The 18,270-nt window shown below is 44.6% G+C and overlaps 1 protein-coding gene across 1 annotated transcript in view; it reads left to right on the top strand.

Moving 5' to 3' along the window:
• Positions 1–17,686, top strand: part of LOC139571551 (retinal homeobox protein Rx2-like) — a 32,749-nt gene extending 15,063 nt beyond the window's left edge. Inside the window, exon 3 of the mRNA XM_071394536.1 lies at positions 16,206–17,686. Coding sequence (XP_071250637.1) covers positions 16,206–16,658 — 453 coding nt within the window. The 3' untranslated portion in view covers positions 16,659–17,686. The remainder of the gene's footprint in view (positions 1–16,205) is intronic.
• The last annotated feature ends 584 nt before the right edge of the window (positions 17,687–18,270 follow it).

Here is an 18,270-nt window from a genome sequence, read left to right as displayed (position 1 = left end):
GCGCGAACCCAGAGACTCTGGTGGCGCAGCTAGCACTGTGATGCAGTGCCCTAGACCACTGCGCCACCCGGGAGAATTACCACCACCACCACCACTACTACTATTACCACCACCACTACTACTACTATTATCACCACCACTACTACTACTATTACCACCACCACCACTACTACTACTATTACCACCACCACCACTACTACTACTATTACCACCACCACCACCACCACCAGCACTAATATTACCACCACCACTACTGCTACTATTACTACCACCACCACCACCACCACTACTATTACCACCGCCACCACCACCACCACTACTACTACTACTACTACTATTACCACCACCACCACCACCACTACTACTACTATTACCACCACCACCACCACTACTACTATTACCACCACCACTACTACTACTACTATTATCACCACCACTACTACTACTATTACCACCACCACCACTACTACTACTATTACCACCACCACCACCACCAGCACTACTATTACCACCACCACCACACCTACTACTACTACTACTACTATTTCCACCACCACCACCACCACCACTACTGCTACTATTACTACCACCACCACCACCAGCACTACTATTACCACCACCACCACCACCACCACTACTGCTACTATTACTACCACCACCACCACCACCACTACTATTACCACCGCCACCACCACCACCACCACCACCACTACTACTACTACTACTACTATTACCACCACCACCACCAGTACTACTACTATTACCACCACCACCACCACTACTACTACTATTACCACCACCACCACCACTACTACTACTATTACCACCACCACCACCACTACTATTACTATTACCACCACCACCACCACCACTACTACTACTATTACCACCACCACCACTACTACTACTACTACTATTACCACCACCACCACCACTACTATTACTATTACCACCACCACCACCACTACTACTACTATTACCACCACCACCGCCACTACTATTACTATTACCACCACCACCACTACTACTACTACTATTACCACCACCACCACCACTACTATTACTATTACCACCACCACCACCACTACTACTACTATTACCACCACCACCACCACTACTATTACTATTACCACCACCACCACCACTACTACTACTATTACCACCACCACCACTACTACTACTACTACTATTACCACCACCACCACCACTACTACTACTATTACCACCACCACCACTACTACTATTACCACCACCACCACCACCACTACTACTACTACTATTACCACCACCACCACTACTACTACTATTACCACCACCACCACCACTACTACTACTATTACCACCACCACTACTACTACTATTACCACCGCCACCACCACCACCACCACCACCACCACTACCACTACTACTACTACTACTATTACCACCACCACCACCAGTACTACTACTATTACCAGCACCACTTCTACTATTACCACCACCACCACCACTACTACTACTATTACCACCACCACTACTACTACTACTATTACCACCACCACTACTACTACTATTACCACCACTACTACTACTACTATTACCACCACCACCACTACTACTACTACTACTGTTACTACCACTACTACTACTATTACCACCACCACCACTACTAATACTATTACCACCGCCACTACTACTATTACCACCACTACTACTACTACTACTATTACTGCCACCACCACTACTACTACTGCTATTACCACCACCACCACCACCACCACCACTACTACTACTATTACCACGACTACCACTACTACTATTACCACCACTACTACTACTACTACTATTACTGCCAGCACCACTACTACTACTACTACTACTATTATCACCACCACCACTACTACTATTACCGCTACTACTACTATTATCACCACCACTACTACTACTATTACCACCACCACCACTACTACTACTATTACCACCACCACCACCACCAGCACTACTATTACCACCACCACCACACCTACTACTACTACTACTACTATTTCCACCACCACCACCACCACCACTACTGCTACTATTACTACCACCACCACCACCAGCACTACTATTACCACCACCACCACCACCACCACTACTGCTACTATTACTACCACCACCACCACCACCACTACTATTACCACCGCCACCACCACCACCACCACCACCACTACTACTACTACTACTACTATTACCACCACCACCACCAGTACTACTACTACTACCACCACCACCACCACTACTACTACTATTACCACCACCACCACCACTACTACTACTATTACCACCACCACCACCACTACTATTACTATTACCACCACCACCACCACTACTACTACTATTACCACCACCACCACTACTACTACTACTACTATTACCACCACCACCACCACTACTATTACTATTACCACCACCACCACCACTACTACTACTATTACCACCACCACCGCCACTACTATTACTATTACCACCACCACCACTACTACTACTACTATTACCACCACCACCACCACTACTATTACTATTACCACCACCACCACCACTACTACTACTATTACCACCACCACCACCACTACTATTACTATTACCACCACCACCACCACTACTACTACTATTACCACCACCACCACTACTACTACTACTACTATTACCACCACCACCACCACTACTACTACTATTACCACCACCACCACTACTACTATTACCACCACCACCACCACCACTACTACTACTACTATTACCACCACCACCACTACTACTACTATTACCACCACCACCACCACTACTACTACTATTACCACCACCACTACTACTACTATTACCACCGCCACCACCACCACCACCACCACCACCACTACCACTACTACTACTACTACTATTACCACCACCACCACCAGTACTACTACTATTACCAGCACCACTTCTACTATTACCACCACCACCACCACTACTACTACTATTACCACCACCACTACTACTACTACTATTACCACCACCACTACTACTACTATTACCACCACTACTACTACTACTATTACCACCACCACCACTACTACTACTACTACTGTTACTACCACTACTACTACTATTACCACCACCACCACTACTAATACTATTACCACCGCCACTACTACTATTACCACCACTACTACTACTACTACTATTACTGCCACCACCACTACTACTACTGCTATTACCACCACCACCACCACCACCACCACTACTACTACTATTACCACGACTACCACTACTACTATTACCACCACTACTACTACTACTACTATTACTGCCAGCACCACTACTACTACTACTACTACTATTATCACCACCACCACTACTACTATTACCGCTACTACTACTATTACCACCACCACTACCACTACTACTAATATTACCATCACCACTACTACTATTATCACCACTACTACTACTACTATTATCACCACCACTACTACTACTATTATCACCACTACTACTACTACTACTACTACTATTATCACCACCACTACTACTACTACTATTATCACCACCACTACTACTACTACTATTACCACCACCACTACTACTACTATTATCACCACCACTACTACTACTATTATCACCACTACTACTACTATTATCACCACCACTACTACTACTACTATTATCACCACCACTACTACTACTACTATTATCACCACCACTACTACTACTACTATTATCACCACCACAACTACTACTATTACCACCAGCACTACTACTACTACTATTACCACCACCACTACTACTACTACTATTATCACCACCACAACTACTACTATTACCACCACCACCAACACTACTACTATTACTACTATTACCACCACCACCACTACTACTACTACTACTATTACCACCACCACTACTACTACTATTACCACCACCACAACTACTACTATTACCACCACTACTACTACTATTACCACCACCACTACTACTACTATTACCACCACTACTACTACTATTACCACCACCACTACTACTACTATTACCACCACTACTACTACTACTATTACCACCACCACAACTACTACTATTACTACTATTACTACTACCACTACTACTACTACTACCACTACTACTATCACCACCACCACCACCACCACTACTACTACTACTATTACCACCACCACCACCACCACTACTACTATTACCACCACTACTACTACTGCTATTACCACCACCACCACCACTACTACTACTACTACTATTACCACCACTACTACTACTACTACTATTACCACCACTACCACTACTACTATTACCACCACTACTACTACTACTACTACTATTACTGCCACCACCACTACTACTACTACTATTATCACCACCACCACTACTACTATTACCACCACTACTACTACTACTACTATTACCACCACCACCACTACTACTACTATTACCACCACTACTACTACTACTACTATTACTGCCACCACCACTACTACTACTACTATTACCACTACCACTACTACTACTATTACCACCACCACCACCACCACTACTATTACCACCACCACTACTACTACTACTATTACTGCCACCACCACTACTACTATCACCACCACCACCACCACTACTACTACTACTACTATTACCACCACCACTACTACTATTATCACCACCACTACTACTACTATTACCACCACCACTACTACTACTACTACTATTATCACCACCACCACTACTACTATTACCGCTACTACTACTATTACCACCACCACTACCACTACTATTAATATTACCACCACCACCATCACCCCTACTACTATTACCACCACCACTACTACTACTACTATTACTGCCACCACCACCACCACCACCACCACCACTACTACTACTACTATTACCGCTACTACTACTATTATCACCACCACTACTACTACTACTATTATCACCACCACTACTACTACTACTATTATCACCACCACTACTACTACTACTATTATCACCACCACTACTACTACTACTATTATTACCACCACCACTAATACTACTATTATCACCACCACTACTACTACTACTATTATTACCACCACCACTAATACTACTATTACCACCACTACTACTACTACTATTACCACCACCACAACTACTACTATTACTACTACCACTACTACTACTACTATTACTACTATTACTACTACCACTACTACTACTACTATTACTACCACTACTACTATCACCACCACCACCACCATGACCACCACCACTACTACTACTACTATTACCACCACCACCACCACCACTACTACTACTACTATTACCACCACCACCACCACCACCACTACTTCTATTATCACCACCACTACTACTACTACTATTATCACCACCACTACTACTACTACTATTATCACCACCACCACTACTACTATTACCACCACTACTACTATTACCACCACCACCACCACTACTACTATTACCACCACTACTACTATTACCACCACCACCACCACTACTACTATTACCACCACTACTACTACTGCTATTACCGCCACCACCACTGCTACTACTACTACTACTATTACCACCACTACTACTACTACTACTATTACAACCACTACTACTACTACTACTATTACCACCACTACCACTACTACTATTACCACCACTACTACTACTACTACTATTACTGCCACCACAACTACTACTACTACTATTATCACCACCACCACCACTACTATTACCACAACTACTACTACTACTATTACCACTACCACTACTACTACTATTACCACCACCACCACCACTACTACTACTATTACCACCACCACTACTACTACTACTACTATTACTGCCACCACCACTACTACTACTATTACCACCTCCACTACTACTACTACTATTACCACCTCCACTACTACCACTACTATTACCACCACCACCACTACTACTACTACTATTACCACCACTACCACTACTACTATTACCACCACTACTACTACTACTACTACTATTACTGCCACCACCACTACTACTACTACTATTATCACCACCACCACTACTACTATTACCACCACTACTACTACTACTACTATTACCACCACCACCACTACTACTACTATTACCACCACTACTACTACTACTACTATTACTGCCACCACCACTACTACTACTACTATTACCACTACCACTACTACTACTATTACCACCACCACCACCACCACTACTATTACCACCACCACTACTACTACTACTATTACTGCCACCACCACTACTACTATCACCACCACCACCACCACTACTACTACTACTACTATTACCACCACCACTACTACTATTATCACCACCACTACTACTACTATTACCACCACCACTACTACTACTACTACTATTATCACCACCACCACTACTACTATTACCGCTACTACTACTATTACCACCACCACTACCACTACTATTAATATTACCACCACCACCATCACCCCTACTACTATTACCACCACCACTACTACTACTACTATTACTGCCACCACCACCACCACCACCACCACCACTACTACTACTACTATTACCGCTACTACTACTATTATCACCACCACTACTACTACTACTATTATCACCACCACTACTACTACTACTATTATCACCACCACTACTACTACTACTATTATCACCACCACTACTACTACTACTATTATTACCACCACCACTAATACTACTATTATCACCACCACTACTACTACTACTATTATTACCACCACCACTAATACTACTATTACCACCACTACTACTACTACTATTACCACCACCACCACAACTACTACTATTACTACTACCACTACTACTACTACTATTACTACTATTACTACTACCACTACTACTACTACTATTACTACCACTACTACTATCACCACCACCACCACCATGACCACCACCACTACTACTACTACTATTACCACCACCACCACCACCACCACTACTTCTATTATCACCACCACTACTACTACTACTATTATCACCACCACTACTACTACTACTATTATCACCACCACCACTACTACTATTACCACCACTACTACTATTACCACCACCACCACCACTACTACTATTACCACCACTACTACTATTACCACCACCACCACCACTACTACTATTACCACCACTACTACTACTGCTATTACCGCCACCACCACTGCTACTACTACTACTACTATTACCACCACTACTACTACTACTACTATTACAACCACTACTACTACTACTACTATTACCACCACTACCACTACTACTATTACCACCACTACTACTACTACTACTATTACTGCCACCACAACTACTACTACTACTATTATCACCACCACCACCACTACTATTACCACAACTACTACTACTACTATTACCACTACCACTACTACTACTATTACCACCACCACCACCACTACTACTACTATTACCACCACCACTACTACTACTACTACTATTACTGCCACCACCACTACTACTACTATTACCACCTCCACTACTACTACTACTATTACCACCTCCACTACTACCACTACTATTACCACCACCACCACTACTACTACTACTATTACCACCACCACCACCACCACTACTACTACTATTACCACCACCACCACCACTACTACTACTATTACCACCACCACCACCACTACTACTATTACCACCACTACTACTATTACCACCACCACCACCACTACTACTATTACCACCACTACTACTACTGCTATTACCGCCACCACCACTGCTACTACTACTACTACTATTACCACCACTACTACTACTACTACTATTACAACCACTACTACTACTACTACTATTACCACCACTACCACTACTACTATTACCACCACTACTACTACTACTACTATTACTGCCACCACAACTACTACTACTACTATTATCACCACCACCACCACTACTATTACCACAACTACTACTACTACTATTACCACTACCACTACTACTACTATTACCACCACCACCACCACTACTACTACTATTACCACCACCACTACTACTACTACTACTATTACTGCCACCACCACTACTACTACTATTACCACCTCCACTACTACTACTACTATTACCACCTCCACTACTACCACTACTATTACCACCACCACCACTACTACTACTACTATTACCACCACCACCACCACCACTACTACTACTATTACCACCACCACCACCACTACTACTACTATTACCACCACCACCACTACTACTACTACTACTATTATCACCACCACTACTACTACTACTACTATTACCACCACCACCACTACTACTATTATTACCACCACCACCACCACCACTACTACTATTACCACCACCACTACTACTACTATTACCACCACCACCACCACCACTACTACTACTATTACCACCACCACCACCACCACTACTACTACTATTACCACCACGACTACCACTACTACTACTATTATCACCACCACCACTACTACTACTATTATCACCACCACTACTAATACTACTACTATTACCACCACAACCACCACTACTACTACTATTACCACCACCACCACCACTACTACTATTATTACCACCACCACCACCACCACTACTACTACTATTACACCACCACCACCACTACTACTATTATTACCACCACCACCACCACCACCAATACTACTACTATTACCACCACAACCACCACTACTACTATTATCACCACCACCACCACCACTACTACTACTATTATCACCACCACCACCACCACTACTACTACTATTACTACCACTACTACTACTACTATTACCACCACCACCACCACCACCACCACTACTACTATTACCACCACCACTCCTACTACTATTACCACCACCACCACCACCACCACTACTACTATTACCACCACCACTCCTACCACTATTACCACCACCACCACCACCACCACTACTACTATTACCACCACCACTACTACTACTATTACCACCACCACCACTACTACTACTATTACCACCACCACCACCACCACCACCACTACTACTATTACCACCACCACTACTACTATTACCACCACCACTACTACTACTGTTACCACCACCACCATCACTACTACTATTATTACCACCACCACCACCACTACTACTGCTACTATTACCACCACCACTACTACTACTATTACCACCACCACCACTACTACTACTATTACCACCACCACCACCACCACTACTACTATTACCACCACCACTACTACTATTACCACCACCACTACTACTACTATTACCACCACCACCACTACTACTATTATTACCACCACCACTACTACTACTATTACCACCACCACCACCACTACTGCTACTATTCCCACCACCACCACCATCACTACTACTACTATTACCACCACCACTACTACTAATACCACCACCACCACTACTACTACTACTACTATTACCACCACCACTACTACTACTACTATTACCACCACCACCACCACTATTACTACTACTACTATTACCACTACCACTACTACTACTATTACCACCACCACCACCACCACTACTACTACTATTACCACCACCACCACCACTACTACTACTATTACCACCACCACCACCACTACTACTACTATTACCAGCACCACTTCTACTATTACCACCACCACCACCACTACTACTACTATTACCACCACCACCACCACTACTACTACTATTACCACCACCACCACCACTACTACTACTATTACCACCACCACTACTATTACAACCACCACCACCACTACTATTACCACCACCACCACTACTACTAATATTACCACCACCACCACTACTACTACTACTATTACCACCACCACCACCACTACTATTACTATTACCACCACCACCACCACTACTACTACTATTACCACCACCACCACCACTACTATTACTATTACCACCACCACCACTACTACTACTATTACATTTACATTTACATTTTTAGTCATTTAGCAGACGCTTTTATCCAGAGCGACTTACAGTAGAGTGCATACATTTTATTACATTTTTTATTATTATATTTTTTTTTTACATACTGAGACAAGGATATCCCTACCGGCCAAACCCTCCCTAACCCGGACGACGCTATGCCAATTGTGCGTCGCCCCACGGACCTCCCGGTTGCGGCCGGCTGCGACAGAGCATGGGCGCGAACCCAGCCCAGCCTGGGCGCGAACCCAGAGACTCTGGTGGCGCAGCTAGCACTGTGATGCAGTGCCCTAGACCACTGCGCCACCCGGGAGAATTACCACCACCACCACCACTACTACTATTACCACCACCACTACTACTACTATTATCACCACCACTACTACTACTATTACCACCACCACCACTACTACTACTATTACCACCACCACCACTACTACTACTATTACCACCACCACCACCACCACCAGCACTAATATTACCACCACCACTACTGCTACTATTATTACCACCACCACCACCACCACTACTATTACCACCGCCACCACCACCACCACTACTACTACTACTACTACTATTACCACCACCACCACCACCACTACTACTACTATTACCACCACCACCACCACTACTACTATTACCACCACCACTACTACTACTACTATTATCACCACCACTACTACTACTATTACCACCACCACCACTACTACTACTATTACCACCACCACCACCACCACCACCAGCACTACTATTACCACCACCACCACACCTACTACTACTACTACTACTATTTCCACCACCACCACCACCACCACTACTGCTACTATTACTACCACCACCACCACCAGCACTACTATTACCACCACCACCACCACCACCACTACTGCTACTATTACTACCACCACCACCACCACCACTACTATTACCACCGCCACCACCACCACCACCACCACCACTACTACTACTACTACTACTATTACCACCACCACCACCAGTACTACTACTATTACCACCACCACCACCACTACTACTACTATTACCACCACCACCACCACTACTACTACTATTACCACCACCACCACCACTACTATTACTATTACCACCACCACCACCACTACTACTACTATTACCACCACCACCACTACTACTACTACTACTATTACCACCACCACCACCACTACTATTACTATTACCACCACCACCACCACTACTACTACTATTACCACCACCACCACCACTACTATTACTATTACCACCACCACCACTACTACTACTACTATTACCACCACCACCACCACTACTATTACTATTACCACCACCACCACCACTACTACTACTATTACCACCACCACCACCACTACTATTACTATTACCACCACCACCACCACTACTACTACTATTACCACCACCACCACTACTACTACTACTACTATTACCACCACCACCACCACTACTACTACTATTACCACCACCACCACTACTACTATTACCACCACCACCACCACCACTACTACTACTACTATTACCACCACCACCACTACTACTACTATTACCACCACCACCACCACTACTACTACTATTACCACCACCACTACTACTACTATTACCACCGCCACCACCACCACCACCACCACCACCACCACCACTACCACTACTACTACTACTACTATTACCACCACCACCACCACCACCACCAGTACTACTACTATTACCAGCACCACTTCTACTATTACCACCACCACCACCACTACTACTACTATTACCACCACTACTACTACTATTACCACCACCACCACCACTACTATTACCACCACCACCACTACTATTACCACCACCACCACTACTACTACTATTACCACCAACACCACTACTACTATTACCACCACCACCACCACTACTATTACTATTACCACCACCACCACCACTACTACTACTATTACCACCACCACCACCACTACTACTACTATTACCACCACCACCACCACTACTACTACTACTATTACTATTACCACCACCACCACCACTACTATTACTATTACCACCACCACTACTACTACTATTACCACCACCACCACCACTACTACTACTATTACCACCACCACCACCACCACTACTACTACTACTATTACCACCACCACCACCACTACTATTACTATTACCACCACCACCACCACTACTATTACTATTACCACCACCACCACTACTACTACTATTACATTTACATTTACATTTTTAGTCATTTAGCAGACGCTTTTATCCAGAGCGACTTACAGTAGAGTGCATACATTTTATTACATTTTTTATTTTTTTGTATTTTTTTTACATACTGAGACAAGGATATCCCTACCGGCCAAACCCTCCCTAACCCGGACGACGCTATGCCAATTGTGCGTCGCTCCACGGACCTCCCGGTTGCGGCCGGCTGCGACAGAGCCTGGGCGCGAACCCAGCCCAGCCTGGGCGCGAACCCAGAGACTCTGGTGGCGCAGCTAGCACTGCGATGCAGTGCCCTAGACCACTGCGCAACCCGGGAGGTCGACCACCACCACCACCACCACTACTATTACCACCACTACTACTACTACTATTACCACCACCACCACCACCACTACTATTACCACCACTACTACTACTACTATTACCAGCACCACCACCACCACCACTACTACTACTATTACCACCACCACCACTACTACTACTATTACCACCACCACCACCACTACTACTACTATTACCACCACCACTACTACTACTATTACCACCACCACCACCACCACCACTACTATTACCACCACCACCACCACTACTACTACTACTATTACCACCACCACCACCACTACTACTATTACCACCACCACCACCACTACTACTACTACTATTACCACCACCACCACCACTACTACTACTATTACCACCACTTCTACTACTACTACTATTACCACCACCACTACTACTACTACTACTATTTCCACCACCACCACCACCACTACTATTACCACCGCCACCACCACCACCACCACCACTACTACTACTACTACTACTATTACCACCACCACTACTACTACTACTATTACTACCACCACCACCACCACCACTACTATTACCACCGCCACCACCACCACCACCACCACTACTACTACTACTACTACTATTACCACCACCACCACCACCACTACTACTACTATTACCACCACCATCACCACTACTACTACTATTACCACCACCACTACAACTACTATTACCACCACCACCACCACCACCACCACTACTACTACTACTATTACCACCACCACCACTACTACTACTATTACCACCAACACTACTACTACTACTATTACCACCAACACTACTACTACTACTATTACCACCACCACCACTACTATTACCACCACCACCACCACTACTACTATTACCACCACCACCACCACTACTACTACTTTTATTATCACCACCACCACCACCACCACTACTAGTACTATTACTACCACCACCACCACTACTATTACCACCACCACTACCACCACCACCACCACTACTACTACTATTACTACCACCACCACCACTACTATTACCACCACCACCACCACCACCACCACCACTACTACTACTATTACCACCACCACCACCACTACTACTACTACTATTATCACCACCACCACTACCACTACTACTACTACTATTATCACCACCACCACCACCACCACCACTACTACTATTACTACCACCACCACTACTACTATTACCACCACCACCACCACCACCACCACCACCACTACTATTACCACCACCACTACTACTACTATTACATTTACATTTACGTTTTAGTCATTTAGCAGACGCTCTTATCCAGAGCGACTTACAGTAGAGTGCATACATTTTATTACATTTTTACATTTTTATTTACATATTACATTTTACATACTGAGACAAGGATATCCCTACCGGCCAAACCCTCCCTAACCCGGACGACGCTATGCCAATTGTGCGTCGCCCCACGGACCTCCCGGTTGCGGCCGGCTGCGACAGAGCCTGGGCGCGAACCCAGAGACTCTGGTGGCGCAGCTAGCACTGCGATGCAGTGCCCTAGACCACTGCGCAACCCGGGAGGTCGACCACCACCACCACCACCACTACTATTACCACCACTACTACTACTACTATTACCACCACCACCACCACTACTATTACCACCACTACTACTACTACTATTACCAGCACCACCACCACCACCACCACTACTACTACTATTACCACCACCACCACTACTACTACTATTACCACCACCACCACCACTACTACTACTATTACCACCATCACTACTACTACTATTACCACCACCACCACCACCACCACCACTACTACTACTATTACTACCACCACCACCACCACCACCAGTACTACTACTATTACCACCACCACCACCACCACCACCACTACTACTACTATTACTACCACCACCACCACCACCACCACCAGTACTACTATTATTACCACCACCACCACCACCACTACTACTACTATTACTACCACCACCACCACCACCACTACTATTACCACCACCACCACCACTACTACTACTACTATTACCACCACCACCACCACCACCAGTACTACTATTATTACCACCACCACCACCACCACTACTACTACTATTACTACCACTACTACTACTATTACTACCACCACCACCACCACCACTACTATTACCACCACCACCACCACTACTACTACTATTACTACCACCACCACCACCACCACCAGTACTACTATTATTACCACCACCACCACCACCACTACTACTACTATTACTACCACCACCACCACCACCACTACTACTACTACTATTACCACCACCACCACCACTACTACTACTACTATTACCACCACCACCACCACTACTACTACTATTACCACCACCACTACTACTACTACTACTATTACCACCACCACCACCACTACTACTACTATTACCACCACTTCTACTACTACTACTATTACCACCACCACTACTACTACTACTACTACTATTACCACCACCACCACCACTACTACTACTATTACCACCACCACCACCACTACTATTACCACCACCACCACCACTACTACTACTACTATTACCACCACCACTACTACTACTATTACCACCACCACCACCACTACTACTACTATTACCACCACCACCACCACTACTATTACCACCACCACCACCACTACTACTATTACTGCCACCACCACTACTACTACTACTATTACCACCACCACTACTACTACTATTACCACCACCACCACTACTACTACTACTACTATTACCACCACCACTACTACTACTACTATTACCACCACCACCACCACTACTATTACTACCACCACCACCACCACCACTACTATTACCACCACCACCACTACTACTACTACTACTACTACTATTACCACCACCACCACCACTACTATTACTACCACCACCACCACCACCACTACTATTACCACCACCACCACCACCACTACTACTATTACCACCACCACCACCACCACTACTACTACTATTACCACCACCACCACCACCACTACTACTATTACCACCACCACTACTATTACTATTACCACCACCACCACCACTACTACTACCATTACCACCACCACTACTACTACTATTACCACCACCACCACCACCACTACTACTACTATTACCACCACCACCACCACCACTACTACTACTATTACCACCACCACCACCACCACTACTACTACTATTACCACCACCACCAGCACACATTTCTTTCGTCACCGATCATTTGGACAAATTTGGTTTCTGCAAGTGTTCTCATCTTTCAAATGTTGGAATGGGAGGGGACATTTGGCCCATGCTTTGGCTGAGAGATTCTGTTTAGGAGGTGGAGACTTCTCTCGTTAGTACATTTTCTCATACAGATGCCGTCAAATATATTGGTACACTTTAAAATGGAGTGGAGCAAAATGTTCTGTTTTCTCTTTTTAAAACTGGTTCAATTACTATGTTTAACCTGTAGGCACTTACCACAGGTGAAATAAATTACACAGAATTACACAGCCTCTAACTAAATTACACACCCTCTAACCAAATTCATTTGAATTCTGAATAATTTAGTCCAGGCCATTTTTTAAAACTTTGAAGCAAAACATCAACAACAACAAAATCTACAAATACTATTATTACTACCATTATTGTGATGTAGTGTGCACTGCTGAGTGACTACTGTAGACTAATACTACGGTATCCTCTCTGTCCGTGTCCAGGTGTGGTTCCAGAACCGGCGGGCTAAGTGGAGACGTCAGGAGAAGATGGACTCCAACTCAACAAAGCTCCACAACTCCCCCATGCTGTCTTTCAACCGGTCGCCCATTCCCTCCAATGTGGGGCTCACGTCCAACCCATTACCCCTGGACCCCTGGCTGGCCTCGTCCATGACCAGCGGCAACTCAATGCATACTATCCCCGGATATACAGGCCCAGGGCAGGGCCCTCACCTTCAGCCTGCCTACCCCAGCCACTCCCACTCCCACAGCCATAGCCATAGCCACAGCTTCCTCGACAGTCCCCCAGGACATGGCATGGTGCACCAAGGGATGGTACAGGGCATGCAGGGGATGCAGTCTGTGGCCCCACCACTCTACCAGTGCCTCTGCAGCTTCAATGATAAGTACCCTCTGCTAAGGACCTGGAACATGGTTCCAGCATCGCAGCACTGAGGTTGAAGGCTAAGGAGCACATCCATGCCATGGATAAAACCTGGAAGCCTCACATTCATTTAAGGATGGTCAACTAGAACAGGTGATCAAAACAAAGACATTCTATATAAAGGATGGTCAACCACAACAGGTGATCAAAACAAAGACATTCTATAAAGGATGCAAAACTTCAACATGATCAAAACAAAGACATTCTATAAAGGATGCAAAACTTCAACATGATCAAAACAAAGACATTGTATAAAAGATGGTCAACTGCTACACGATCAAACAAAGACAATTCCGTAAAAAGGATGGTAAACTTCAGCAGGTAATCAAAACAAAGATATTCTGTAAAAGGGATGGTGAACTTCAGAACAAAGACATTCTGTATAGTTTATACATTTTTTTGTTAATTTTATTTAACCTTAATTTATTTAAGTCAGTTAAAGGGATATGGTCAAAAGTAATGCATTATGTAGGGAATAGGATGCCATTGGGGTGGTGTTCTGTGTGTTTAAAAGGCTTATTGTCTCCATTAACGTATTTTTTCTTATCACGTATTTATATTTGCATATCTGTACACTGTAACTTCTTTCTGGATGTGAAATAAAATGAACTTATGTTTTTTTTTTTAAATGAATAATTCAGAGGTGCTACCATATTGAAAAGTCAGTACTAGTGATGTGAAATGTTATCATATTGGCATTGATTATAGATTGTTTACACCTAACTGTCACGCCCTGACCTTAGTTCCTTTTTTTTGTCTCTATTTTGGTTTGGTCAGGGCGTGAGTTGGGGGGGGCATTCTATGTCTGGTGTTCTATGTTTTATATTTCTATGTGTTTGGCCGTGTGTGGTTCTCAATCAGAGGCAGCTGTCTATCGTTGTCTCTGATTGAGAACCATACTTAGGTAGCCTGTTCCCACCTGTGTTGGTGGGTAGTTGTTTTCTGTTTAGTGTTTTTCACCTTTCAGGACTGTTTCGGTTATTCCCTTTGTTATTTTTGTATTTAGTGTTTAGTGTCAATAAACAAACATGAACACGTACGACGCTGCGCTTTGGTCCTCACCTTCTTCCACCAACAGCCGTTACATTAATATTAGCTTTGTGTTACAGTAACTAGATGGGGCAGGGTGGGGTGTGTTACAGTAACTAGATGGGGCAGGGTGTGTTACAGTAACTAGATGGGGCAGGGTGTGTTACAGTAACTAGATGGGGCAGGGTGGGGTGTGTTACAGTAACTAGATGGGGCAGGGTGGGGTGTGTTACAGTAACTAGATGGGACAGGGTGGGGTGTGTTACAGTAACTAGATGGGGGCAGGGTGTGTTACAGTAACTAGATGGGGGCAGGGTGTGTTACAGTAACTAGATGGGGGCAGGGTGGGGTGTGTTACAGTAACTAGATGGGGCAGGGTGGGGTGTGTTACAGTAACTAGATGGGACAGGGTGTGTTACAGTAACTAGATGGGGCAGGGTGTGGTGTGTTACAGTAACTAGATGGGGGCAGGGTGTGTTACAGTAACTAGATGGGGCAGGGTGGGGTGTGTTACAGTAACTAGATGGGGGCAGGGTGGGGTGTGTTACAGTAACAGGGTGGGGTGTGTTACAGTAACTAGATAGGACAGGGTGA

Source organism: Salvelinus alpinus, chromosome 3, assembly GCF_045679555.1.
Source record: "Salvelinus alpinus chromosome 3, SLU_Salpinus.1, whole genome shotgun sequence".
NCBI lineage: Eukaryota > Metazoa > Chordata > Actinopteri > Salmoniformes > Salmonidae > Salvelinus > Salvelinus alpinus.
Note: the sequence above shows the minus strand (reverse complement) of the source record. Positions and strands in the feature narration are given on the sequence as shown.